The sequence below is a fragment of the Mustela nivalis genome (assembly GCF_964662115.1).
Source record: "Mustela nivalis genome assembly, chromosome: 5".
NCBI classification, from domain to species: Eukaryota; Metazoa; Chordata; class Mammalia; order Carnivora; family Mustelidae; genus Mustela; species Mustela nivalis.
Genome location: NC_139024.1, coordinates 70,023,178 through 70,050,960, shown reverse-complemented (window position 1 = coordinate 70,050,960; position 27,783 = coordinate 70,023,178). Strand labels below are relative to the sequence as shown.

At 39.1% G+C, this 27,783-nt stretch overlaps 1 protein-coding gene across 9 annotated transcripts in view; it reads left to right on the top strand.

The window, feature by feature from the left end:
• Positions 1-27,783, top strand: part of L3MBTL3 (L3MBTL histone methyl-lysine binding protein 3) — a 112,431-nt gene that overhangs the window by 19,240 nt on the left and 65,408 nt on the right. For 7 of the 9 annotated variants that reach the window (XM_082731197.1, XM_082731200.1, XM_082731201.1 and 4 more), the window contains exons 3-13: positions 3,791-3,907; positions 10,790-10,901; positions 11,266-11,340; positions 12,762-12,921; positions 14,028-14,160; positions 16,011-16,095; positions 17,597-17,688; positions 19,350-19,454; positions 21,169-21,304; positions 23,235-23,326; positions 25,829-25,980. In XM_082731197.1, the coding sequence (XP_082587323.1) occupies positions 3,806-3,907; positions 10,790-10,901; positions 11,266-11,340; positions 12,762-12,921; positions 14,028-14,160; positions 16,011-16,095; positions 17,597-17,688; positions 19,350-19,454; positions 21,169-21,304; positions 23,235-23,326; positions 25,829-25,980 (1,244 nt within the window). In that variant the 5' untranslated portion in view covers positions 3,791-3,805. Of the gene's footprint in view, positions 1-548; positions 2,345-2,558; positions 3,908-10,789; positions 10,902-11,265; positions 11,341-12,761; positions 12,922-14,027; positions 14,161-16,010; positions 16,096-17,596; positions 17,689-19,349; positions 19,455-21,168; positions 21,305-23,234; positions 23,327-25,828; positions 25,981-27,783 lie in introns of all 9 variants that reach the window. The other 2 variants (XM_082731204.1, XM_082731205.1) reach the window with 2 other exon arrangements.

The window sequence follows — 27,783 nt, the reverse complement described above, 5'->3', positions numbered from 1 at the left end:
TATCTTAATCGTTCCATCTGTCAGTTTCAGTTGACAAGGATGAAGTCCCCTTTTGAAAGTATATGCCATCATCATCCCTCCCGAAAAATAAACATTTTTGTACATCATCAGATAGCTAGGTGGTATTCATGTTTTCCTTCCTGTCTAATTTTTGCCATCTTCTTTAAGAAATGGTTTAAATCAGGGTCCAAACAAGATCTGTGAATGATGGTATTGTGATTTATTAATATGTTTCTTAAATCTCTTAATCTAAGTTTCAGATTTCCTCTTCCATGTATTTTTTTACTCCTGGCCTTGTGCATGTGTATGTGTCTGTGTGGCAGAAAGCCAAGTTTTTAATCCTATACAGCAGTGGCTCTCCAATCTCTCTGACACTCTTGAGAATGATTAAAAACTCCAAAGAGCTATTGTTTGTATGGGTTATATCTACTAATATTTCCTGTATTCAGAATTAAAATACATAATTTAAACTATTTACTTAAAAATAACAATAGCAAACCCATTATGTTAATATATGTCTGCACAGTTTTAATGAAACCTAATCATAGTTTCCATCATGGAAAATGAGAGAAGTGGCACTCTGTTACATTTTGAAAGTCTCTTTAATGTCTGGCTTAATAAGAGATAGCCGGATCTTCATATCGGCTCCAGCATTCAGTCTGTTACAATATGTTGTTTTTGTTGAAGCGTATGAAGAAAATCTGCTTCACACAGATGTGGGGTTGGAAAGGGAAAGGAGTACTTTAAGTTTTTTCGTTTAACAGTGGACATTCTTCTGTGATACTACACCAAAAGTTGACAAGTGGTAGTTTCTTAAAGGTAGGTTGCAGTAGTAGGCAATTCAAAACCCCAACAATGAACTTTTCACACTGTGTTACATTAAAATCCATTGGTCTGTCTTGCACTTGAATGGATCCTTTCCATGCATAATTTTGTGACATCAAGCACGGTTATTGGGAAAATACTGTTTCACTGAATTATGCAAATCTCCCAGATGTTGACATATGTCAAATATAAAATATTTTAAAAATCCTGTTCATGAATATCACCACCCATCTCCTTATAAAAGTATTTAGCTCTTAGGAAGCTTGTCAAGCCCATGGTGGAGGGTACACGTTTTCCAAAATCATGGTCTTCCCTGGAATGCTCAAATTGTATCTTCAGCAACAAATGCTGTCAGTGTTTCCTGTGAGGTTGACAGGCTCACTTCATTTATTTTTGACAAAATATTTGCCAGATATCCAAACCCAAATGAACATAGTTTGTTAAATAAATGGCCTTCCATGGAAAAGCAGCTTGTTCAGCTTGCATCTCAAACAGTTCACAGGTGCTTTTCCTTGGTGCTTTGACACACCCAAGGGCTTGATGTGTGCTTCCCATTTTATCCCACAGAATGTTAAAAAGATGTGTTTTTAAATATCAAGATTTAATGAAAGTTGTCATTTTACTTCATCAAGGATGATCTCTAGTGAAACCGGTGTTTGTTTCCTATAAGTACACAGTGGTAAAGGAGGCAATGACTACTCCTGCCACTTTGCACCCCAACTGTCTACCCACTGTTGCTTGTGTACCATCAATGCAGATATCATATGCTGACATTGTGAAGAAACCAAATAATGTGTTAGTATTTTTATGAAAGTACTTTTGATTTCTTGGGCCTTTAGAAAGTGTCTCAGCCTCCCAGGGTCTGTGGACTACACTTGGGAGAATTGTTGCCCCAAGAGTTTCTGACAGTCTGAAGTTTACTCCCTATGTATTTTCATGGTGTGATTTAACATGTCTCTTTGTCTCTGGTATTTCCTGTAAATAGACTTGATCAGATTAGGTTTGATTTTGTTTTTTTTCTTGGCAAGATGTCTTGATAGATGGTATTGGGTTTGTATTCTTAGCGGTCATCGCTGGCCATTGCCAAAGCCATTCATTTTTCAATGGTAATGAAAATGGTAAATGTTTCAGTTCTGTTATTCCTTCTTTATTAGCAGAACTCTTTCTAAACTGAAACTTCCTCTCACCAATGATTTGGTTACCCTGAGATACAGTTTGCATGGGTCTCATGCAATGTAGGCAGGATAAATCCTTGTTTCTTTTTCCAGATGATGAGTTGGTTCCCTTGTAGTCTCAAAAGGTGATCAAGGAGGTGTTCTTGGTTGGTTGATTGATTTCTTTTTTTTTTAATTAATTAATTTATTTATTTGAGAGAGAGCATGAGAGGGGAGAAGGTCAGAGGGAGCAGACTCTCCATGGAGCAGGGAGCCTGATGCGAGACTAGATCCCAGGACTCTGGGATCATGGCCTGAGCTGAAGGCAGTGGCTTAACCAACTGAGCCACCCAGGTGCCCAGTTGGTTGATTTTCTTTTCTTTTTTCTTTTTTTTTTTTTAAAGATTTTATTTATTTATTTGACAGAGAGAAATTACAAGTACACTGAGAGGCAGGCAGAGAGAGAGAGGAGGAAGCAGGCTCCCTGCTGAGCAGAGAGCCCGATGCGGGACTCGATCCCAGGACCCTGAGATCATGACCTGAGCCGAAGGCAGCGGCTTAACCCACTGAGCCACCCAGGCGCCCCGGTTGATTTTGAATATCAGTATGAACTCATGGATTTAAACTCATTTGATGTGTTTCAGTTCATTATAGGAATCTTATCCTTAGTTTGTCCAGCAGGAGCCTCTTCAAGTTGGCTTCCGAGTTCTTTTGATATGACCTCTGTTGTCTTTGATAGCTTCCTTGCTTTTTGTTGACCAGTTCCAGACTTGTCTTGCATATTTGCCACTTAGCAGAAATCAGCCCCTTCACTGGGAAGACCTAAGAGAAATGGTATTTAGACACCACAGTCTAAGCACTTGGCTGTTCCATACTCTTGGTTGGTGGTGGTTTCTAGATTTTGTCAGACAAAGCTAGAAAATATACATATTTTTAAAATATTAAAGTGTGTTATGAATATATACTGATAATTCCATTCAAATTTAGGACTTAACCATCTTTCATTGCATATCAATGACACCAACATAATTACTTACATTTTTAATCTCATACCACATACACAGCAGTCCTGGAATAACAATATCAATGTGACCACTAACAATATGATTATAGAAAACTTTTATAAATTTTAAAAAATGCAAATTGAAAGCATTATCACAGTTAGCTAGCTGACTTGGTTATCTTAACAAAGCCCTATTATTAGTGTTTGCTCTGTATTTAAAGATTGCTTCCCTATTTTCCAGAACATCAAATTGGCAGACATCTCAACTGAATTAAATTAATCAATTTACTGAAAGAATCAGTTACACTGCAAATTCATTGAATTGATACAGCAAACTTAATTGACTGGTGTAGATGACCGTCTTAATGGATTGGAATTTTCTTGTTTTTTATCTAAATGGCTTCATTTTATTTATTAACATTTAATATTGATTCTATCCTTTATACCCACTCTCTTTTCAATATCTTAAAGCAACAACAACAAAAAAACTAGTTCGTGGGCAAGAAATTCTATTTATATGTATCATGATTTTTTATTTTAGGTGAATATGCTGTGAAACAGAATTCCTTTTTAAGAATAGAAAAATTGACACTTTTTAATTTATAAATTTTAGTAATATTTTTTCTTCTATAATTTACCAGAGATTGCACTAGGAAAAAAGTGATATTTTTGAAGCATTTTTTTCTAGCTCTATGGGTATGGGATTTGTGATCAAGAAAATTATGTTTGGAAACCAAGGCAATGACCACTAAAATAAAAACTGATTTGTATGTAGAATATTTATGACATGCCTTTTTCCCCCTTCCAGTTTCAAAAATAAATCATGACTGAATCTGCCTCTAGCGCAAGTGGTCAAGAGTTTGATGTATTCAGTGTTATGGACTGGAAAGATGGAGTAGGCACATTACCAGGAAGTGACTTAAAGGTAAGCTGGCTTTATTAGATACGGCTATCTGTGTGTGCATCTGTGTGTATTTATTAAAATAAACTTGACTACACATGTGAAACAAGAATTAAAAGCATTAAGCAAAATGCTCTATGTTCCATGTGATGCTGAGATGTCTACAGTAAATCTTCCAAGACAATTTGAAATGCTGACGACTTGGGAGAAGTCGTTTCAGTTGTGGTGGTAGATGGGAATGTTTTGGCAATACGTGCTTATTGCTTATTTTGCAGAAGTTGGATTGTAGCTTCCAGAGGTTCATCCCAGGTTTGACTTCATCATGATGGACAATAAATATGGAAATGGTAGGCTTTGAGGACCTAGCTTCCTGTGTTTTGTAGTCATGAACTTTGTAACTTTAAATGAATAACCACATTCCCTGTGCCCTAGTTTTCTCTTTTTAAAACTGGATAATGTTAAAATATTTAATAGACAGGGCTATTCTCCTCCCTTAAATTATTTATACTGTAAATATGGGTTTTTATTTATATAATCACTTGTTCAAAAGCTTGTCCGTGCTGTAAACCAAGTTGCTTTTTATATAGATGGGAACTGTCTTCAGAGAGTGACGCTTCAGCCTGTTCCTTTCCTGTGTGCTCACCTTGCCCTTTGCCTCAAGTCTCCCTAAACCCATAGCAGGACCACCTCTGCTGCCCTGCGAAACATAGTTATGCAAGCTCATCAGGGAGGCTAGTCACTCCCAGCTCTCATTTTTAATGTGTTTTTGCTCTAGTCCTATCTCTGGGACCTTGAACCTGTCTGTGGCCTTTTAGACTTTGTGTTTGTACGTGGTCACTCAGGTGTTTGAACTTCTGAGCACCCTAACTGGCTGTCGCTTGGCTTTCCTCTGTAGTGCTCGGTGTTCTGGTCTATCTTGAATAGACTTTCCTGCCCCCTCATAGTGGCTTCCTGGAATCCAGTACCTTTTAGTTTCTACTTGACAAGTATCTCAGCCAAGTCCACTCTAATTCATCCTCAGTGGTGAGATTTGAATAGTCTGTCATTGGAAAAGTACTTAGATTTTAGTTGGGTTAGGTTGAATTAACTGCAGTGTGCCAACATATCTGAGTTTAGCTTAACAAAATAACTGCAGTGAGGTTCAGTGAAGTCTGGAAAGGAGATACCGTTTTAGTTTTAGTTCTGTATGGCCTTGAACAAGTCAGTTAGTCTCTTTGGGCTGGTTTCCTTTTTGGTGAAATAAGGAATTAAATGAATACTAAGGATTTTATCTGCTTTAACATTCTCCAAATGTTCATCTGGATTAGATATGATGGGAATCGAGTGCTGAAATTTGTGAGAAGGAAAAACTGTTCCAGACGCTCATAATGTCAGCCTCATAGTAGCTACATGAGCTTTGTCAAGTTACTTAAATTTCCTACGTTTCAGAATCTTTATCCAAAAAATGAGGAAATAGGATCTATGTCACAAGGTGGTTATAAGGATTGAAAAAAGTAACATGGAAAACATTTAACAAATTTTATCTTTTCTGGCTTTGTGATATGTAAGCTGCCTTTTTTTTATCGCTTTATTCTTATATTTTCCTTGTACATTTTTGTTGCATTATTTTGGTGTCAGTAGATGATGAAATTTATACCTTTTGTTCAGTTAGATTTTAAACTTTCTATCCCTGAGAAGTTTCCTTCCCTCAGAAATTTAAATTGCCTGAAGGTTTTCTGAGCAATGGATTTTAGGAATTAGCCTATTACTTTTATTAAGGTAATCAGGTAATTAAGCCACTTAGTGGGTATTATAATCTGGTTTATTTTATTTGACTTTTAGGCTCATCTAATTACCTGGGTAATTGCCATGTATCCAACTCACTATATATACTGTAGACAGTTTGAAACCCAACTTCTAAAAAAAAAAAATAATAAAAAATTGTTTTTCTACTTTATAACCATTTTTACTTGAAGAGATTAAAGGACAAGCCAGTTGATTATGTTACTTAGGGTTTCTTAATCACTTGTTCCTGATATTAATATCTGAGTCACTTAAGAGACCTGATTGAGAAATTGATTTTTCACAAAAATAAGATGTATTAAAAAGAACTTTGAATAAAGCATGAGATTTACTCTCTGACACCGTGCCTTGTCTATCTTACATTACTGAAGCTTCTGTTTTTTTCATGGGTATAGCCATGTGGGTTTCCTCATAAACAAGGCTCTCCTAAGACAGCCTGCTCAAATTAATGTAGTCCATACAGTCAGCCAATACACAGAAGTCAGTTTCTTATCATGGGAAGAGGTTTTTATATGTTTCAGTTTATTGCCATTTCGAAAGAATGTTTCTCTGTAAAATGTTGCTGGCCAATCAAGTTATGTCACTCTTCTGCTTAAAATCCTTTAGCAGTTTCCTGTCTTTCATGGCAAAGTTTATCTCAGAAGTTTTTGGTGATCTGGCCCCTTCTTTCTTCCAGCTGCTTCTCATTTCACTCTTCTGTGCCATCTTGTTTCCCTTCCAGGCCAACTAACTAGTTGAAGGCTTCAAATCTTGGTCTGTATACTGTTTCCTGTTGCTGGGTCCCCTTGCCCCTCTTCGTCCTGAATTAACCAACCTTTATATAAAACAGTGCAGAGACTTTTCATTTGCGTGCAGGAGTGGAAAGAATAGAGAACCTACTCTCTGATGAGCACTTTGTCTGCATCTTTTTATTTAATCCCTTTGAGGTATTTCCTGGCACTGTTGTCAGATTACAGATGGGAAAACGGAGGCCCAGAATGGTTAAAGCATTTGCCCAAGGTCAAGATTTTGGCAGAACTATGTCTAAAGCTGGACTTTTCTGATAACTGAAATTGATTCTCTTAACACTGCTATGCTACAGTCTAAAGGGAGGAGATGTTTTCATAACAAAAGAGATACAGGGAAAATGTTAGAGCAATTTAGAGGTGGTATTATTTTAGCTAGAAGGATCGAGAAGGCTTTGGGAAGTAGTGGTCACGTGGGCTTCAGGTGTCTGAAAATAGGTAGGCATTTACGTGAAGACTGCTGTGTGCAGGGATGGCAGGCGAGAAAGAGAAGGGCATTCAGAGGAAGGACCAGCCTAAGAAAGTATTAGTGTTACAGGAGAAAGGCCGAGTGTCTATAGACCCTCTTGGAAATACTGTAGTCATCCATAAGACATTTTTGCTTAAACAAGCTTTAGAAACTGTGCCATTGCCTAATTTTTCTGTAAAATGGCAGATTAGTATTTGTAGATGAATTTCTCAAGGCCAGCTGTAAGAACAGGCAGGGCAGTAAGTGGTAGGGGGGAGGTGCATGGTAGGGCTCCTTGTCCCTAAGCAGTTTCTCTCTCTGAACTTCTAATTGGTGTCTGAAATTTATCCACAGAGAATTATTCCTCTGGGTCATGAGGATTTAGCCATTTGGAATCCTTTAGTAGAATGCAGATACACTCCTGAGAGCGATAGCATCTTATCTAGTAAGAATAGTTGCCACTTAACTGAGAGCAAGACCCTGCAGCAGCCATGCAGAAACCCAACTGGAAAATTCACTGCACTCATCGTGTGCAGTTTTGCCTTGTTGTGATTAATGTACAAAAACATGTAGTTACCAGAATCTTTGCTCTTAAAGCAGATTGGTAAGTAGAATTCACATGTCAGCATGGAAAGTAATAAAACAAAAATAGTAACTTCAGCAGCATCTTTTAATGATCTGCTATTAAAGACGGGCAAAAATCAGCAAAGGATCCTTTGCCTCTACAAGCAAAAAGAAAGAAGAGAATTGAATCAGTTAAAGGTAGTTCAAGCCAAGTCAAACAAACAAACCTTTATATATTTCAGGCATAATTGTTTTCTGACTGACCTAGATGTATCCACCAAAAGAACAAATTACAATGTCAGCTGAGGTGTTTGATGTGCTTAATAAATTTCTTTTGTAAAGTTTATGATTTTGATGTTCTTGATTATGGAATGGAGCCATATGATAAATTTTAATGCTGCTTTTTAGATGTCTGGATGAAAAGAACTAATAACTTTGAAAAAAGAAGTAAGAGGGATTAGTTCAAGTTTCCATGGCTCTAAAACCATTCATAAAAGCATTACCCACTTCAGAACCTGGTGGTTTATTGGGGTAAAGGAATGTTGGGGAATGTGTCAGTCTTTCTGGAATTCCATGTGTGGAACTCCAGCAATGTCGGGAGCACCTACCAGCATCTGTTATCCAGCATTTTCTACAATAGGAACATTGTGAAAGACAGTGCATCCAAACTGAGAAGCCAGAAAAAAAAAAAAAATTAACCCCTCTGGGGTTTTTTTTTTGCGTATGATAGGGTACTTTGAAAACGCTTAGAGGTTAATTTTTGACATAAAGTAAATTTGGCTAGGTAGATGTTCTTTACTTTTTCAGGGTTGTAGAATACCTTTGAGGATATGATGAAACTTATGAACCTGATTCCCAGAACTATGACATAATTGTGCATGTATTTTCATGCAAAAGGCCAGCTATGGCTCCCTGGCTTCCAGGAGTTCATTGTGTCCCTCAGTGTCGTGGCATCTTTCCTCTATACTTCGGCTATAGGTCATCTACTGGCAATAAGTATTAGAAGGAAAAGATAACTGGGATTAATTGTTGTATTGTGGAACTATTACTTTTTAACTTGGAGAGTAGTTGAGCCTAAAGCTCAACTCCGGGTGTCATAACTCTGCACTTCAAAGATTCAACTCAGTGATGTTCTCTTTCTAGCGTTGGAGAGGCAGCCTTGCAGCTTAGCAGCAGGCTGGAAGCTTCTACCACAGGAGACTGTGTAATGCCAATGGTGCCATTTCTCACATTCTGTAGTTTTCAAACAGGTATAAATTAACATCAACCTATAATAAAAGTAAAACTACTTACCTGAACTGAATGACAAAGTTCATGCCTCTGGTTTTGTTAAACATTCATGCAGAATTGATTTTCTGTCTCATTCTTTCATATCATTAATTAGTAATCATTATGGCTTGTTTTTTCTACTCTTGCCCAGTAGATGGTACTGTCAGCTTTATTTTGAAATAGTCCCTTTCCAGAGTAGATCATTTAAAAATTTTTTGTTTTCCAAAAAGTAAAGTTATTTTTAGCTCTTTTCCTCTGTTACCTTTTTGCCACTTTCTACACTGACATTTTTAGGTGAGCACACCAGGTATAGTAAACACCTGTTACCTGGGAACTTGTATCTGAAATAACAGTTTCACTTCCCTTAACAATTTCAGCTTTGTCAGTCTAAAAACCTTTTAATCATGATAGAGTACATGCATAAAATTTTTTAAGACGCTGTGTTTTCCTGGTGGAAGGAATAGTAATTTTTGCCTCAGCCTTTTCTGACTTGTAGTTTGAATGATTAAATGAATTGTTCTGTTGGCATGTTGACTAAATAGATGTTTTAGATTGTGGAATGGCGATCTTAAGTTTCACTACTACATATTGGCATGCTCACAGATATTTCTGTGAAACATCTAAAAACTTTAAGCTAAAAGTTTATGATTTGAATGGTCAGCTTTCCAGTTTTTCGTCAGCTGTCAAAATTAGTGGATCCAGGCGCCTGGGTGGCTCAGTTGGTTGAGCGACTGCCTTCAGCTCAGTTCATGATCCCTGACTTCCGGGATCAAGTCCCACATCAGGCTCCTAGCTCCTTGGTGAGTTTGCTTCTCCCTCTGGCCTTCTCCTCTCTCATGCTCTCTCTCACTCCTTCTCTCTCAAATAAATAAAATCTTTAAAAAAATTTTTTTTTAAATTTTAAAAAATTAGTGGATCCTTGAGGTCATTTTATTTTATGGAAAAGCAGAGGACTATGGAAAATTTGAACTTCACGAATAGGAGAGAAAACCTAGTTGTTTCAAAGAGGATAGTGGTGGTGTCGCTGCACAGAGATGGTGGTTAAGCCTTCAACCCATGCACAGTACAACTTGGCTATTGCAGAAACATACTTGGTTTGAAGCTTGCCATGAGATGAGAGGAAATTTGCAATATTTGAAGTCAAAATGTCCATGAAATCAAAATGCCTGTAATTTTGATAGCATTGATCTGTAGCTAGTAGATCTGTTTGCATCTCATAGACTTTACCGGTTGTTTTAGAGGACTCCAGGTGAATAGGATGGAGAATTCCAAAAAGCAGTGAAAGAAAGAAGTATAGAGCTGGGGCTCACGTGGCTCACACTTGTCTTCTTCATCTACATCTCGGAAATATAAGGAGTTGCGAGTGTAGGTCATTATTTCTGGAAGAAAGATTTCTTTCTCTTGGCCTGGGTGAATTGGGTGAGACAAGTTGATTCCTGGGAAAACAGTAATTCTTCTTTTACTAATTTTGATTACTAAGTAAGTAGTGATACGAAATAAGAAGAGAGGGAAAAAAATAAAAGCCCTATCAAGAACTGGTGTTTGAAATGCTAGAGCACGTGGAGAGAGCATGCAGTTCTACCAGCACAGTGCAGGGGTGGTGGGTAATTTTACCGGAAGAAGTACCTTGCTGCTTTGTTCTGTTTTTCCGTCCCCGAGTTCTTAGATTAGTAAAACGCAAAGGACTTAATATTAGCAGAGGGCTCACCTAGATATATTTGCTGAAATGAAATTTTTTTTTTTTAAGATTTTTTATTTATTTATCAGAGAGAAGGTGGGGGAGAGCAAGCACAGGCAGACAGAATGGCAGGCAGAGGCAGAGGGAGAAGCAGGCTCCCCGCTGAGCAAGGAGCCCGATGTGGGACTCGATCCCAGGACGCTGGGATCACGACCCGAGCCGAAGGCAGCTGCTTAACCAACTGAGCCACCCAGGCGTCCCCTGAAATGAACTTTTAAAGCATAATCAGTTTGCTTCAAGACTATATGTGTCAGCCACGGAACGATTACCATTTTGAGTGCTTTTGTAAATGTTGCCTCTTTCTACCATGTTGTCCCTAGTTTCGGGTGAACGAGTTTGGAGCCCTGGAAGTTATCACAGATGAGAGTGAGATGGAAAACGTGAAAAAAGCAACAGCTACCACAACTTGGATGGTACCAACTGCTCAAGAAGGTACGAATGGGTCATCTGCAGGGCCCTTTCTGTTGAGAGTTTAAAAATAAGAATATCTAGGTTTTATAAAATAGGCTGGAACTTTGAAAATCCTGGATGATTTTCATGGCACATGTTCTTAGATAAATTTCTATAACAAAACTCATACAGAACCAACTTTTATATTTTAAAATAACTATAAACTGTCTTCTTTCCTAATGCCAGATCTGTTAATTGGCAAGGTTAATTGGCAATTATCAAGTAAATCCAGTGTTGTAATAGCCTACCCAGGTGATTTAGCCAAAAGCCTGCCACCTTTTTCTCATCTATCCGATGGTTGTAACTAACACCTATATGCTGATGACTCCTAAATCTGTATCTCCAGCCCCGACCTCTCCCCCGAGCACCAGGCCCGTATTTCCACCTGCCTACTGGACATCTCCACCTGGATGTCCCACAGGTACCTCAAACTCCACATGTCTGAAATGCGATTCATTTTCTATTTCCTTCTCCCCTTCCCCCAGACCTACTCTTTCCTCTGTAACCCGTATTTCAGTTGGTGGTGGCACCATCCACCCAGTGGACAAGCAAGAAATCTAGGAGTCATCCTGAATTTGTTCTCCCCCCAGTCCCACGGCCTGTTCCTCAATCCTCTTGGTTTTTATTTCCTAAATACATCTCAGATCTGGCTTTTTCTACTAATGACCACTGCCCCTGCCTCAGTGTAGGCCCTTCTCAGCTCTCACCTGAACTGTCGCAGACTCCACCTAGAGAACCACTCTGCTGCTAATTTCACCTGATTGGTCCCACACCATGAAGTCAGGGGAACTTTTGTAGATCGCTTATCTGATTTCTTCACTTCGCTGATTTCTTATTGTCTCTGTAGCGGACCATACAGAGATCCGGGTGGCACCACCCACCTGCTTGCTGTGCCTCTTTGCTCTCTGTTCTGTTCTGTCTGTACACAGTGTCCTGGTAGTGCCAGCAGCACTGAATTCCATGTCATTCTCCCAACACGTCATGTGGTATCGTCCTCCTTGCCTCTGCGCATGCTCTTTCTTCTGGCTGGGATGCCATTTCTCTCTTTGTCCAGTTGGTAAATGCCTCTTGGCTTTCAAAATCGAGTTGAGGCTTTATTCCAGACAATCCTTCCCTGACCTCACCCCAGGCCAACTGAATCACTTCTTCCTCTGTACTACTTCTGGAACTTGTTCATGCTTTAAGTGCATGTTATCACATTTTATTATAAATATTGGTTTTCTTGCCTGTCTTCTCTTCTGGACTGTGAGCTATCTTGGGCAAGGTCTGTACTGTCATTATCAGTGTCTAGTGTAAATTGGTGCCTAATACATGTTTGCTGAATGAATGATTAGCCTAACAAATTCAGGCAGAGTTCCTAAATGATTTGGGTCATTATGATTTAGGAGCTCTTTTACATGAAAAGTCACATAGATGGTGATTTAGCCAATTTAGTAGCATAAAACCACTCATCAAAAGGTATAGAACATAGATAAGCCTTTTTAAATTATGTCAGATACATCCATAAAATAGGATTCTGTAGATTGACAGTTTCATCCTCTGAATTTAGTAATGAAAATTTCTTTATCTTATTTTGAACTCTGCAGAAAACGCCATAGATAAACTTTTATCTTTTCTGCAAAATATTTTTTCGTTGTGTAAGTGATTTGAATGATTCCTCCTAAGCCTGTTCTCTTTTCTCTCCCAAGCACTTGGTCATTCATTCATTCAACAAACATTATTCTTGTATTGTGTGGCTAACAAAATTATTAAAAGAAAAAGTTTAAATGTATTTTGGAATATTTTCTGTCATGGCTCTAATTGGTTTTTTGGTTTTTTTGTTTTCTCCTTTTCATCTTCTAGTCTTTTCAGAGAAGACTGGGATGCCTTTCAGGTTGAAGGATCCAGTGAAAGTAGAAGGGCTTCAATTCTGTGAGAACTGTTGTCAGTATGGCAATGTAGATGAGTGTCTTTCTGGAGGAAACTATTGCAGCCAGAATTGTGCCCGGCATATCAAAGACAAGTAGGTTTTTGCCCTGTTCCATCTATACAATGGGTTTTAGAGTCCAAGGTCATGGTACTTGGGAATACAGAGGCTGTCTGACATTGGTCACCCACTCATGCCCTTTATTCTCCCAGAGACTTTGCCTTTAGAGACATGTGGATGCTGACCCCCTTACTTCCATCGTGTCTGATCTGGGCTGTCCTGCTTAAGTCATATCTGCATGTACAACCTCTGCCTCTTTAGCCTTTCAATTATATCACAGGCCCCTGCTAAGCATATTTGAATTTCTCTGGGCTGCATACATTTTGATGATACCGATGTTTATGGAAAAGCAGTTTTGTTTGTATTTGAGGGGCTCTTAGGTAACTCCGCTAAGACTCCACCGGCGAAACAAAGCCACCACAAACAGGGGACCAGCTGAATGAAGATGGCCTTGGACAGTTGTGTAACAAGTTTCCCAACTGGAGATCTTGGGGCAGACTGATGATGAGAAGACAGGGGTGTCCGCTGTGGCTGACAGTGCTATGTGTCCTGGCCATTTGGGGACTGTCTGATAAAGTTCAACTAATCACCAGGGTGTTTTTTCGTATAACTGTGTACCACAAAGAAGTGTCTTGACCCTTATATATTTTTGTGGTATTTCCCATGTATTTTCACCAGCGTAGTGGGAATTGTCTGTTTTTGTTGGCCAAGTTTTATTTTACAAAGTTATACTTGGCCTTTTTTCAGTTGCACTTGTCCTTCTTAATAATTACTAGATCTTTGCATTAAAATTGCCCTGAAGACTAAAACATCTCTAAATAATTGTTTCTTTTATTAGTGTGGATGGCAGATGTGAAAGACAAATCATTTTAAACTTGTTAGAGCCTGTTTCACAGACGGCGCTGATCCCCTTTTGAAATTAATATATAAGCTAATTTCCATTTTCTGCCTTGGGCTGTTATGAATGCCAGTGGTTTCAGGTGTTACTTAGCTGTGATGTTCTGATGCCTACATACTTCTCCTGGTGGTTAATATTTTTCCTTTGGAGGATGATTTTTTTTTTTTAATTGCATGATAATCAACATGTAGATGTTTGATAGGTATTGTTTCCTGTCACTATTTTGGGTTTATAAACACAACAGAGATCAGAAGGAAGAAAGGGACATAGGAGAAGACAATGAGGAAGAAGATCCTAAGTGTAGTCGGAAGAAGAAACCGAAATTATCTCTGAAGGCCGACTCCAAGGAGGATGGAGAAGAGAGAGATGATGAGATGGTTAGTATCTCCCGTGCACCTACCGGGGGCACGGGGTGCTTCCTAGAAGAATAGCACCTGGTCAGAGGCGCTGACTTCCAGTGGTGGTTCCATGACTTTCTGTGTTTCCATCCGCGAGTTACCTCCCTACCCTCTTCTGGGTGTCATTGTCCACCTTTCAAAATGAGAATAATAAATAATGGTACTCCTCTCTTAAGCTGAAGAAGTAGGGTGTGCTGAAATTTATTACCGGAGAGCAAGGCCACAGCAAAATCTTTAATTTTGCAAATGAATCTTCAGTCCCTCTCAATAGCAAAAATGTCAGTCCCGTTTTGGTAAATTACAGACAGATCCCATAAAACTATGCAAGTAGGTAGAAAATGGCAGATAAATGTCAGGTATATTTAGGGGAAACTAATTCAGAATGTGCTAATTAAGGCATAAATATCCTATCCCTAAAGTATATATAATGGTCCTATGTGAAAAGAGAACTTGGAAAGTCTTGAAATTGAAGACTTCCCCTTCACATCGGTGTTGACCCACCATTGTTTGCTCGTCTCTCTCTTAGGAGCTGGGAACACAGGGATGTGTGGCAGTGGGAGAACAAGAGCTCTCTTCTCAAGGACCCCACATTCTTTTCAGGGGATAGCTAATAAACAGGAGACACAGCAGCCTGTGATAAATGCTATGTGAGAACAAAGTAGGGCATGAGGATTGGCTCACTCCTTTAAGCTGGGCTATCAGGGAGGCCTCCCAGAGAAGCTGGCAAGAACAGTGTGATCTCCGTAACAAGAGGGAGCCCCAGCTTTGCCAAAAGACTGAGGCGCCCCCGCCCTGGCAGTGGAATGGCTGGGAAGAGCCCCTAAAGCAAGAACCTGTGTGACATGTTTTGTTTGAGGAAATAAAGAAAGTTTAGTTGAGCCTTAAAGATCAAGGGAGAGTAGAGTAAGATGAAGCTGAAGAGGTTCAGGCCATGTAAGGCTTCCTGAGAAACCAGACTTAGGGGGTTTCATTCTGTTTTGTGTGTGATGGGAAGCCATGAGCAAGTTGAAGGCAAAGGAATATGATGACATGATTTATGTTTTAAAGCAATGGCTCTAGTGTTGGCATGTGAAAGTAAGAATGAAATCAGGGAAACAGTTTATTGCAGTAGACTCATTAAGAGGGCTAGGGAAGGTAGAAGTCACTGGATTTAGGGTAGATGTTGGAGGCTGTCTTACCAAGGTGGTGAGGGAGAAAGAAGGATCAGGAATAACTCAGGTTTGGGCTTAAATAATTGACTGGATAATGACGTCTTTTATTGAGGATGGGAAGGCAAGACTGGAGTACAGAATCTAGAGTCCACTGGCTTCGTGGGTTTGAGACGTTCATTGGGTATCCGAGTAGAGATTCCAGGTGGGCAGTCAGATACAGGGGTCTGGAGTCAGGGAAGAGGGTTGGGGCTACAGACTGGGGATATTGGGTAGACAGATGATATTTAAAACCCAGGAAGAGGGATTCAATAGAGAAGAGAAAGGAAGTGGGTTGGAGGAGACACCAGCAAAGGGACCGAGAAAGACGGGCCAGTGGGGTGTGAGGGAAATCCACACACAGTGGTCAAGGAGCTATAAGAAGAAAGTGCTCCAAGAAGGCAGGAACGGTATCTGAGTTGTTGCAGAGTGTGATTCTTGGAAACGTTCTTATTTTGTAATGACCTCAGGCCAAAAGCAACACAGTTCTCAAATGACCTGTATTCATTCTTTCTTTAAAAGTTACAAAGTGAATTGAAGAAAAAGTACAAAAAATAATAATGCTCTCTGACAGCTCTCTAACTTTTCATTGGTGCCAATTTCATGAGCTTTTAAAATCATAATTTTCCTTTCTTGCTGTAGGAGAACAAGCAAGATGGAAGAATCCTGAGGGGTTCACAGAGAGCCCGAAGGAAAAGACGGGGTGATTCAGCTGTACTGAAGCAAGGTAAGTTGATGAAAGAAAGATTTTACTTGTGGCTTTATGAAGTGGAAAATAATTCACACAGGTAGACATTTTCATCTTAATTGGAATGTACACTATGGTAGTGAAGGTATTGTTTTGTTTTTTAAATTTTGTCAATAAATATCAGAGTTTTGAAGAAGTAGATAAGGAAAAAAATGGAAATTAGTAACTTCTGGGTAGTGTCTGTTCAAACTTGAAAACAGCTTCAGATATTTTTCCACCAAATAGTTTTTTTTTTCTACTTTTGCACATTGATTAAAACCTTTGTTCTTGTTCATTTCTTAAGACTTCAAGTTTTCAGTGTTTCCTCTCAAACCACAACCTCCTGATGGGGAGCCTTTTTTTTTTTTTCGGTCATTGCTCCTCAGGCAATACTTTATTTTCACGACGAATCCAGTCCTTAGACCCTTTCCTTTTACACTTGACTGGGTGACCTGACCTCCTTATTCATCATGGCCCTGAGCTCATTTCCACAGACGCCCACTAGATTTTGTCTCACCTTTCTGATGCGTCCCATCTGTCCGCCAGCGCTTCGTGTCAGGTCTGCCCACTGAAGACAGCCCCACCGCCGACCTGGCCATTCCTGTCGTCCCTGCAAACTGGGGCGGGAGGCCAGTGTGTCTCCTCACCGCGTGGATACATTCCTTGTCCATTCCTCTCTCAGTTCCTCAGACACGGCTTCAAGTGTTTCTGCCTGCCTCAGGCACACAGCCTAACTCATATTCTGGGGGGAGATGACCTTCTGTTTTACATCACTGAGATGATAGGGGGTAAACTCTTCACTCTGCTCTCGGCCTCACCAGTGTTTTAACCTTTCTCTTTCCTGTCTTCAGAGCCCCAGCTCTTCTGGGACCTTGTTCCTTCAGTCATTTATTTTTCCCCTCTTAGGTGTTCAGAATTTCTTTTTTTCTTTTCATGGGCTCCATCTTAGCGTGCTCAAATCTCGCCCCCCCGAATACCTTTTGCTATTATATTCTTCCTTTCGTTTCTATTGTTTATTAAATAAATCCACAATAAAATGGATATTGGCTGGTGGCATACTTTTATCAGTTATAGATTCTTTTGCAGCTCAAAGTCTGGCCCTTGCTGAATTGACCATCCCCTCCCTTCCCAAATTAGCGGCCATTTCCTAAGCACTCCTTGCTCTGGCCTCTTCTTAGTCCTCAGCTTCTTGATCTCAGGAAACTTTTTTGGATCATCTTGTTTCATGATACTCTTCTGTCTTGGTTCCCTGTGTTGTCTCCATCATTGATTCTAAATTCTTCTCCTCTCTCTTCTGCCATCATAACTGCTTATACACCACAGTTTACTCCTTACCTTTGTTTCTCTGGAAGAGGGGCCAGGAGGAGACTGGGAAATACCAGTCATGGAAGTAAAAGAAGATCCCAGCATAGTAGTAGTTTGGAAAGTGAGACTTCACAAGATACATCTCTGACTTCTTACATCTGGGAACCCTAGCCTATTAGTCTCACTTGCTTTTCAGGTTTGCCTCCTAAAGGAAAGAAAGCCTGGTGCTGGGCATCCTACCTGGAGGAGGAAAAAGCTGTGGCAGTGCCCGCGAAGCTCTTCAAGGAGGTACAGGCCCTTCTAGAAAGCATTGTCTGCATTGTCTGTAAGGGCATTGTCTACAAGGGCAAAGGGTCTGGAATTCTGAACTGGAATTAGGATTGATGTCTCCATTGTTTTTGTAGGAAATGTGACTTGGGATAATTTCTCAAACATACTGCATTTCATGAGTGTATTTATGTGGAGGGGATAGTGCAAGGGCAGATAACGTTAATATAGGCTGACCACGCCCCCATGCCCCATGCACAGACACACGTCGGGACACACTTGCTCTTTTCTCTTGACATTTACCAGGCTCCCACTCAGTAATTTTAAGAGGGATACCTCTACTACTACCGAAAAGCTCATACATGAAGAAAATCTGGCATGAAATTTCATGTCAACATTACGGCGTTGGGAGAAGTGAAAATGGGTTACTGAGGTTTATGTAATATCACAACAAAAATCTAAAAGCAGGTTATTGTATTCTGTTAACTGTAATAAAAACATTTTGTCGTGAGTAAATTAAGCTCAGTTAGAAGTATAGCTACCAGGTGTGGTTCTGAGTAGCAGCTGCCACCACTGGGCTAAACCTGGGGTCAGGAAGCCTTTTCTGTAAAAGGGCCAGATGATATATATTTCAGACTTTGTAGGGTATCTGGGCTCAGTTACTGCAACTCAGTTCTGTTATTGTAATAAAAGCAGCCTTAGACAATATATAAAGGAAGGGCTATGGCTATATTCTTGTGAAACTTTATTTATAAAAACAGGTTGTGGGCTGGATTAGACCCATAGAGTGTAGTCCACTGAACCTTGCTTTAAATTATTTATATTTAATCATGGTGTGTAATAAATCCTCCACTGATACCTTGTTAGCTATGCATTCACATAGGCAGTTTTAAAAACATGATGAATAGTAAATGTTACGATGATTACATCTACATTAAGAATATTTAAATGTAATTGTAATTACATATGGACTTGTTCTATATAATTATTTTCTGTAAATTTGATTCTTTGTAGAATAGATTTTTTTTTACATTAAAAAAAGTTTAAGTACACCTCATTACTTGAATCAGTGAAACAGCCTTGTAATTGACACTGTAAGAGCACTAGAGACGCCAAGTAATTCTTAAAAATCCAAAAGAAAAGGACCACCAAATAATTCAGTGGAAAATTATCAAAGACTATAAAAAGGTCAAGTAATGAGGTGTATATCTGTCACATATTAACATATATCTTAATACTGTGTCCTCTAATAGAGAGCAACTTATGGAAAAAAATAATATTAATATATTAATTAACTAATAATTGATATAAAAGAATGATGAAGAAAAAAAACGATGAAGGGAATCATGATGGAATGATGGAATCCTTCCAAACTAAGTTAAAAAAAAAAAAAAAAAGAACATCTCACCCAGTGTGTGTGGCATGTTATTATTTGGTTGAAGATGGGGAGGACAGGATCTGTATATCTACTGCTTATTGGCACATACAATTTTCTGGGAAGGGGATGGAAGAACTGGTAGCAGTAATCACTTATTACGGGGAGAGGCAAATCTGGGACCTAGAGGACAGGGCTCTGAAGGACTTAGCTGTTTCATTAGTCTTTATTTAAGAGTGGTGATTAGTCACATTTTAATTGGGCTCTTCGGACAAAATACTAAAACCAGTGTCATTTTGCATTTTAGTATCAATCCTTTCCATATAACAAAAATGGGTTTAAAGTTGGCATGAAATTAGAAGGTGTGGATCCTGAACATCAGTCTGTGTACTGTGTCCTCACTGTGGCTGAGGTAAGCCTTGCCTTGTCTTTACTTTTGCAATAAGATGGTGATTATGGGGTTTTAATAACGGGAAAAGGTTCCATTTGGAGTGCTGATACCGGGCATCATACTTCTTGTTTTGTGTATTAACTCACTGAATCTTTATAAGAATCCTATGCAGTTCATGTGTTTTCATTCCTGTTCTGTAGATAAAGGAACTGAGGCTCAGAGAGCTTAAGTGATGTTTACAAGGCCACACAGCTTCAAAGTAGTAGAAGCAGGATTTGACCCCAGATCCTTCTGACTCCATTGCTTTGGTCATACTTGGTTCTTTAACATAGGAACCAGACCAACGTGGGGTGGAGGGCTGGTGGCCCAGTCAGTCCTATGTCTGCCTTTGGCTCAGGTCATGATCCCAGAGCCATGGGATGGAGTCCTGCATCTAGGCTCCCTGTTCAGTGGGGAGTCTGCTTCTCCCTCTGCCCTTCTCCCCCGACTTGTTCTTTCTCTATCTCAAATAAATAAATAAAATCTTCAAAAAAAAAGAGAGAAAAAGAACTAGACCAACAGATATTTATATGTCTTTTAGTATTTCAAGGTACCTCTGTGAAATTTTTTGAGAAAAATTGCTCTAGTCTATTTATATATTTATTTTAGTCTAGTATATTATAGTCTAGTATATTATACACATAATACACTAGTATACTAGTATATTACGGAGAGCATTTCTTAGAATTTATTGCCACTTGGATTTTAACTGTATGTTCCAAAGGACTTTCCATGGCAGTAAATAAGCATCTCCCTTGTTATTCGAGAATGGTTAGTGGTCCCAGCTCTGCGTTCTTGCCTCAAGCTTCTTGACCGGCTTCTGCAGAGCAGGTGCTCCTGGAGTGTTTAGAGGTCTACTGTGTTGTGTGCTCCCACCTGAACACATCTGCTGTGCTAGAGGCCAAGGGATTGAGAGGCTGGACTTCTATCTGAGAGCCCAATGCAGAGAGTGACGCAGCTGAGGCCTACTCAACCCCTGTGAAATTTTAACTCAGAACTTCCCCAAGAGCAACTCTCTAGACAGTTGCGTGGCTTCAGCATTCAGCACGCGTTACATAAAGTGAGTTCTTACCGGCGTTCCAGGGAACCTGTCTCTGCTAAGTATGAGTTGAGGAAGGCTTTTCTGGCTTTCTCCCAACGCAGCTATTGGTAGAGAGGAGAAGCTGTAGACCTCCCTCTGTGTACCAGCCTTGGCCGGCGCTCACAGTCTGCAGCGCTCTGCAAAGGCCGAGAGCCAGCATTCAGGCAGCGGACAGTGGGGCGTCACCCTGGGACTCTGCTGGGGCTGCGTGCCCTGTGAGGGGCTGGCTCTGTCCCTGCTGGCCCTCCTTGCTGATGCATGCTGGTACAATATAAAGAACGAAGAGAGGGCATGGATATGTGGGAAAATCAGTCTTCGCGTAGTATCTTTGCGCTTCAATATAACTGGGAAGAATGCCAAAGCACCGCAGCTCAGTTCCTTCCAGAGAAGGCCTTTGCCTTTAGATTTTGTCATTTAGTGCACTTGCTTTTATGGCTGGTCATGAGGGCACTTTGATGAACATAGACTATGTCACACTGACTGTCCATGTTTATTTGTGTACCAAAATCAATAGATTTTGTTTTATTTTGTAAACAAGTTTTGTACAGAGATATTCTGGGTATTTTGGATTTCTTTCTGTTTTTCTAGTCAGTGAGCCTGCCTTACCTATTTCAGGTTTGTGGATACCGAATAAAATTGCACTTTGACGGCTACTCTGATTGCTACGATTTCTGGGTAAATGCAGATGCTTTGGATATTCACCCAGTGGGGTGGTGTGAGAAGACTGGCCATAAACTCCATCCTCCCAAAGGTATTGTCCCTTTTTTGTTTCATATTTTAAATGCTGTAAAATCTTCTTTCCTTATACCGTGATTTGGAATTTTTAAGAATTCAGACTTTATTATGATTCAGGTAGACCCTAATTTCAAGCTTATTGTTTATAAAGAAAAATATGTTCATTAAAGTGAAAGAAGTGTAGAAAGTAGAATCCTTTTTAATGATAAACTATGTTCATGTACTTATAAATGTTATAAAATAACAATGAACATTGAACTATGTTCATGTACTTATAAATGTTATAAAATAACATTGGATTGATACTTAATTTTGAATACAAATTTCAGTGACAGATTTCTTTCATACACACACCCGTCCTTCCCCACCCTCCCCTCCCCACACACACAGCTGACCCTTGAATAACGCGGTGGTTAGGGCCACCATCTCCCAGCACAGTTGAAAATCCACGTGTAACTTTTGACTCGCTAAAAACGTAATTACTAATAGCCTGCTGTTGACCAGAAACTTTACTGGTAATATAAATAGTCAAATTAACACAAGTTTTGTATGTTACATAGATTATATACTCTCTTTTTACCATAAAGTAAGCTAGAGAACAGGAAACGTTATTAAGAAAATTATAAGGAAGAGAAGATATGAGTAAGTGGACCCATCCTGTGCAAACCTGTATTATTCAGGGTCGAGTATTTAGATCCTTGAAAAAACACGTTTGAAAATTTAGTTCTAACCTGTTGACATGAATAAGTTTGCTTACTCATATTTCATTATATAGAAAATCTCTAGACATTATGCAGTGAATTCACGAATCTTAATATTTTAGGAGATTGGGAGGGAGAATGTAGCCCTAAATGCTGGTTTGAGTGGAGGTTTAATTAATAGCAATTACTTTTTTGTTCCTGAGTTCTCTATTCTACAGTCTGCCAGTGATTCTGCCTGTTTCATTTTTACCTAAAGATCCAAGAATAACAGATAACCATCTTTTTCCAGTCCATCTCTAGTGTATTTCATAATATCTTGTTTCTTTCCTTTTCAACTGTTTCATTCAGTATTGCTTACTTGGTGTCAAAGATCCAGGAGACCAGTGTGGTATTTTTGGCCTGTTTCAGGGCTCTCGTTTTTTCATGGGCTAGCCATCCTTTGGTTTTTAAGTGAAAAATTAATGGCAGAATGGTATTTTCAGATGACTGAAGGATTAAACAAAAACACGTAGAAAAAAATGAGGGTGAAAAAGAGAATCTGCAAGCCTTTATATAAATTGACCTCCTATATGTGGGGAGTTATTCGCTGTTCTTTTCGTGCTGCCTTCTGGACTTTAATGGAGGTAGAAGAGAGCACATGAGCCAATAAAATAAAATGCTCAATTTCCTTTTTAAAGGAAATGTTGGCTTCAACAACATTTAATGTGAAATTGTGAGCATGAAGGCAAGGACATTTCCATTATTATAATTTGCCAACATCCTTTCTTCATAAATCTTGAATTGTCATTCTTGTGGTGATAGACTAAGAAGATTTTATCTGTTTTATTACTGTTTTCTCCAGTTTCCAACTTGTTCCTGCAAGTGAGTTTCCCAAAATAGAACAGGTGAGGGGAAAATAAAGATTTTGACTCCCCCGCTCACTCGTTGACTGTGGAGCAGTTATACTTAAATACTGATAGAAATAGCCTGGTAATAAGCAGACCAGAGTACAATACATATTTATTACCTTTTATTTATATCCTTTATCATTCATTCAGAGTTGGAAAAATAATACAATTTGTTGGAAATAAATACAGCCTGTGTAAGACAATCCATAGTTATGAATTATGAGTTAAATTTTGTCTTTTTAAAAAAATCGATTGTTCGATTTCAGCACGTTGGAGGTATAGCTAAAAGTGGGAATGGAAAATTAGGTATGAAACATTTTTACATTTTGCTCAGTCTGTGTATATGTGCTTATCCAAGGTTATAAAGAAGAAGAATTTAATTGGCAGACCTATCTTAAGACATGCAGAGCTCAAGCTGCTCCCAAGTCATTGTTTGAAAATCAGAATATAGTAAGTACATCTAAAATACTTTTCCTTTCAAGGGAAGTGACTTTTGATGTTTCACAGGATAAACTAAAAGTGATACCAAGAGACTATAGTAAATTTTATTGTTTTGGTAAATAAAGCACTCTTAGTTAAACTTTAAAATTAGCTTAAAATTATCATGAATACATATTTTATAGCCAAATCATGGTTACTGTGTTTTATTGAAGGGTGGAAGGCAACACAGGAAGGAAACCCTGGTGAATTTACAGTAAAAGTACATAAAAAATTAAATTGGGATATTTTATTGCTAGTGTCCATTCTTGGAGTGCTGTTCACATGGGATTCGTGCAGTGAAATGAGGGTAGCCCTGTTGGGATTTGCATGCTTAGGGACAGTGATTCACCTTCCTTCTAGCGAGTAGCTTCCTCTTGCCATGTAACAGAAGCAAAGTCTGGATGTGTATGTATTTCCCATATTTTTGACTTGTGTTCCCACTTTCCACGCTGCATTCCCTATTGCATCTCTGAGGAAACCCAACATGTTACACTCCTCTTCCTTGGCCCCATTCTGATCTAACTGGAATTAACAGAGAGCAGGCAGGTGGAAAGCCAGAATACCATCTAACAGTTAAGAGCTCAGTTGGAGTACATGCATGGCCTCTATCTGTTGACAAATGCGCTCGTGGATTCTGAGACCTTGAATTACGATGTACTGGCCCTTCTGCCCCATCCCCCAAGCCCAGGAGCACTGGATTGGGGGCAGACCTACACCCCGCAGGGACAGAACAAGCCTGTAGAGGGGTGGAAATTCCATGCCCTGTAGACCAGTTTGCTTTTGTGAGTGGGACCACTTCCTTCTTCCAGATTCACCAGTCAGGTAACAGTGAGTGAGAACGTAGAGAGAGACAATAATATTTCAGTAATGGGGTTCCCTCCAAATGGAAATGAATATTAGGACGGGGTAGAAACTTTCTCACCCGATCCAAATAGCTTCTGTTTGTGAAATGGTTTTAACCAGTTGTTCCAGGCATTGGTCTGATGGCTAAACAAGTCTCTGATCGAATTGAACATAGGCCAGGTTGAATTAGAGAACTGAAGAGGGCTGTGTGTGTGCGTGCATGTGTTTAGGTAACTAATAGAGCTAATGAGCCAGATCATTTTTTTAAAAAATCTCTTAATTGAGAGGAGAGCTTAATTACTGAAATGTAAATACCATGTTGTCAGTAGGTATTCTCTGTCAAGACAAGGGAGGGAGGTCAGTTAGGTGGAAAATTCAGCAGCCTGCTCCAAGATTCCTAATCCCTGTCTGGTTCTCTGAGGATGCGTTCAGTCGGGGATTTGATTAACTGCCTTGAACCGTCATCTTAAATTCTGTGCAGTGCTGGCATACAGCTTAATCTTGAGCAATGGGTTTGATCTCCAAGATGCAGTTAACTTTCCTATCCCTAAATTCTTCTACCTCAGTATATGCAAATATTTGTGGTCAGAGCCCTGGTAAATAATTTTAGGACTTAAACATATCGTCAGGGTATCTGTGTACCATTAATTCATGCTCCTTCTATTCATCTAGGACATATGCTAGCATTTTCAGATACATGTTATCTACACTTCTGTAATGAGAGCTGGATAGTTACAGTAAAATGAGAGATAACAGTTGTTTTGCTTAAAGTAAGTAGAATAGTTATCTCTGTGATTAAGTCTGGGCAGAGGATTTTTTTAAGAAGGGCAGAAATGACTTGGGGTGTTATGATTGGCATAACTGATATCCCAGTACATCTCTCCAAGTTAGGATAATTTTCCTCACACAAGATCCTAAGGAATGTTTATATTTTAGTGCACCTCAGGCACTAAATCTTATTGAGCTGTTATTGTCTTGGTTCCATATCCCAGATGGCTGATCATGTTTGTTGTTCGTTACATTAAAAATCATTTTGAATGGCCATGTGTGTTCAGCCGTTTGTTTTGCTGCTTTTGTGAATAATATCTGTAGTGTTAGGTAAAAGTTGTAATAACTTGCAGCTTTTCATGTCTGAAGATGACCTACTTTCAGTAGAGTACTCTTTAGAGAGATCGCTTCAGAAATGGGAGTGAACTTGGACTGACTCATACACATTTTTAACTTGATTAAGTGCATATTTTGTGTGAAATAATTTTCATGATTAAGTCTGTAATCAAGAACAAGAAAAACAAAAAGGGAACTGTATGGTGAATTAAACTTGCCTAACTAGTGGAATTGTCTATCTAGGGTCCCAGAACACATACTGAAATTGATTAAACTCTGCGAGGTTATGAGTATTTTGGTCTGGAGGTCCAGATATCCGCCTAGTGACTTGGGTGTACCAACAGGACATTGTTTTATCATTGCTGCTTGTTGGAAAGCAACCCTGCTTGAAAACCAGTACATGCTCTTTAAATAGTGTGAAGGCGGCTGACGAACGCCAAGGCCTTCAGCAGGGAGGTGTAGAGAGGGTACAGATCTCGCTGTTAAGTGTCTGCTTATCTCTAATTAAATCTGTGTGTTTCGTAGACAGTGATCCCATCAGGCTTTCGAGTTGGAATGAAGCTCGAAGCTGTAGACAAAAAGAATCCTGCATTCATCTGTGTTGCTACGGTAACAGATATGGTGGACAATCGTTTCCTGGTACATTTTGACAACTGGGACGAGAGCTATGACTATTGGTGAGACCCTTTTCCGTTGCTGTGTGCTGTCTGTGATGGGTGTGTTCAAGGCCACCAGGTGCATGGAAACAATACTAATGCAAAGCTCATGACTAAAAAAATTAGCAGTGCTTTGTCCCATTCTTTGCCATTTCAGATTTTTAATTTTGTACCTATTTCATATGGCACGTATTTCTAGATAGTATCCTTCAATTCAACTTCATGACTTGTATTTTCACTCATTCCTGCTGTGGAAGTGTGGTTTACCCCCCATCCAACACATGTTCATGTGGGAGTGCCCAGAGATGCATGCTTCCCCCTTATCCTGGGTGTCCTCTGTCATTTTCTGAGAAAATAATTTTCCTTCATATTTTTATTCTCAGTAACTAATTCAACCATTTTTAATTGCCAAATACAAATATATTAATTGAGGAATATTCTTAATCCTTAGAGTTTTGGGACATACTACATAAAGTAGTAGGAGCAACATATTAGAAAATCATATACCTGTAATTCTAATAAAGCCATTATATTTTGATTAAGCAGTTGAAATCGTGATTTCCATACCTAATTCAAGTTTATTGATCATTACAATTCAGTTTCCTTGTGAAGGTCATTTCTGAAGTACTTAATTCCTTCTTAGAACACTGGCAATGAGAACATATCTTTATAAAATACAGCCAGTGTTACAGTATCAATTGAATACTAATTTATATAGGTGTTGCTGTGTTTCAGGAAAGCTTGTTTCCTGACCTGACTTTTCAGTATGCATACATTTAAAAATTCAGCTGAGTTGTCAATCATTTCCATTACTCCTCAAATTGGATTCTTAGAGACCAGTTTTACTTACAATGTTTTAAAAAGGAGAGGCATTGAATCCATTTGCTATTCATACTTTTTAAACGCTTCCTATTATACATTACATGTGTTTTTTACAGAATTTCTTTTAAGGGTAGACAAGCAGTTCCATTATTACACCACACAGAGTCTTGTACTTCTGAATATTTTCGATGTGTTTTTCCCCAGCTTTTTTCTGCAAAGCATAATTTTCCCCATAGCTTATCTTTTCATTCTGTTTGCAATAAAAGTTTTTGAAATATAGACCATTTTAAGCCTATACAAAAGTAGAATAATAGTGACCTGTCTGCAGCCACTTTGCAGCATCAAAAATTATCAACTTAAGATTCACTCTTGTTTTCTCTGTATTCCTTCTGCTGAAATCCCAACTTCAGGATTCTTTTTTTTTCTTTTTTTAAAGATTTTATTTATTTATTTGACAGACAGAGGTTACAAGTAGGCAGAGAGGCAGAGAGAGAGAGAGAGAGAGGGGAAGGGAAGCAGGCCCCCTGCTGAGCAGAGAGCCCGATGCGGGGCTCGATACCCAGATCCTGGGATCACGACCCGAGCTGAATGAAGGTAGAGGCTCTAACCCACTGGGCCACCCAGGCGCCCCTCAGGATTATTTTGAAGCAAATTTCATATAGCATAGCATTTCATTAGTGTATATTTCAGTGTGTGTCTTTTAAAGATAGGGATTCTTTTTCTCCAGATTCATTGTTATAAATGCCATTTTGCTATTGACATACTTAAACATTCTTCCCAATTATCTTAGTTTTGTGGTTTTTTGTGTGTTTTTTTTTCCTTTTTTTTAGACTTGATGGTTTTAAATCCAAATGAGATGTACTCTTCATGATTGTTTTGATGTTTCTCCTGATCTCTTTCTTTATAGATTCCTATTCCTCTCCTTCTCTACCCCTTGTAACTTTTATTGAAGAAACGGAGGTGCTTGTCCTGTTGAGTCTCCCACAGTCTGGACTTGTTGAT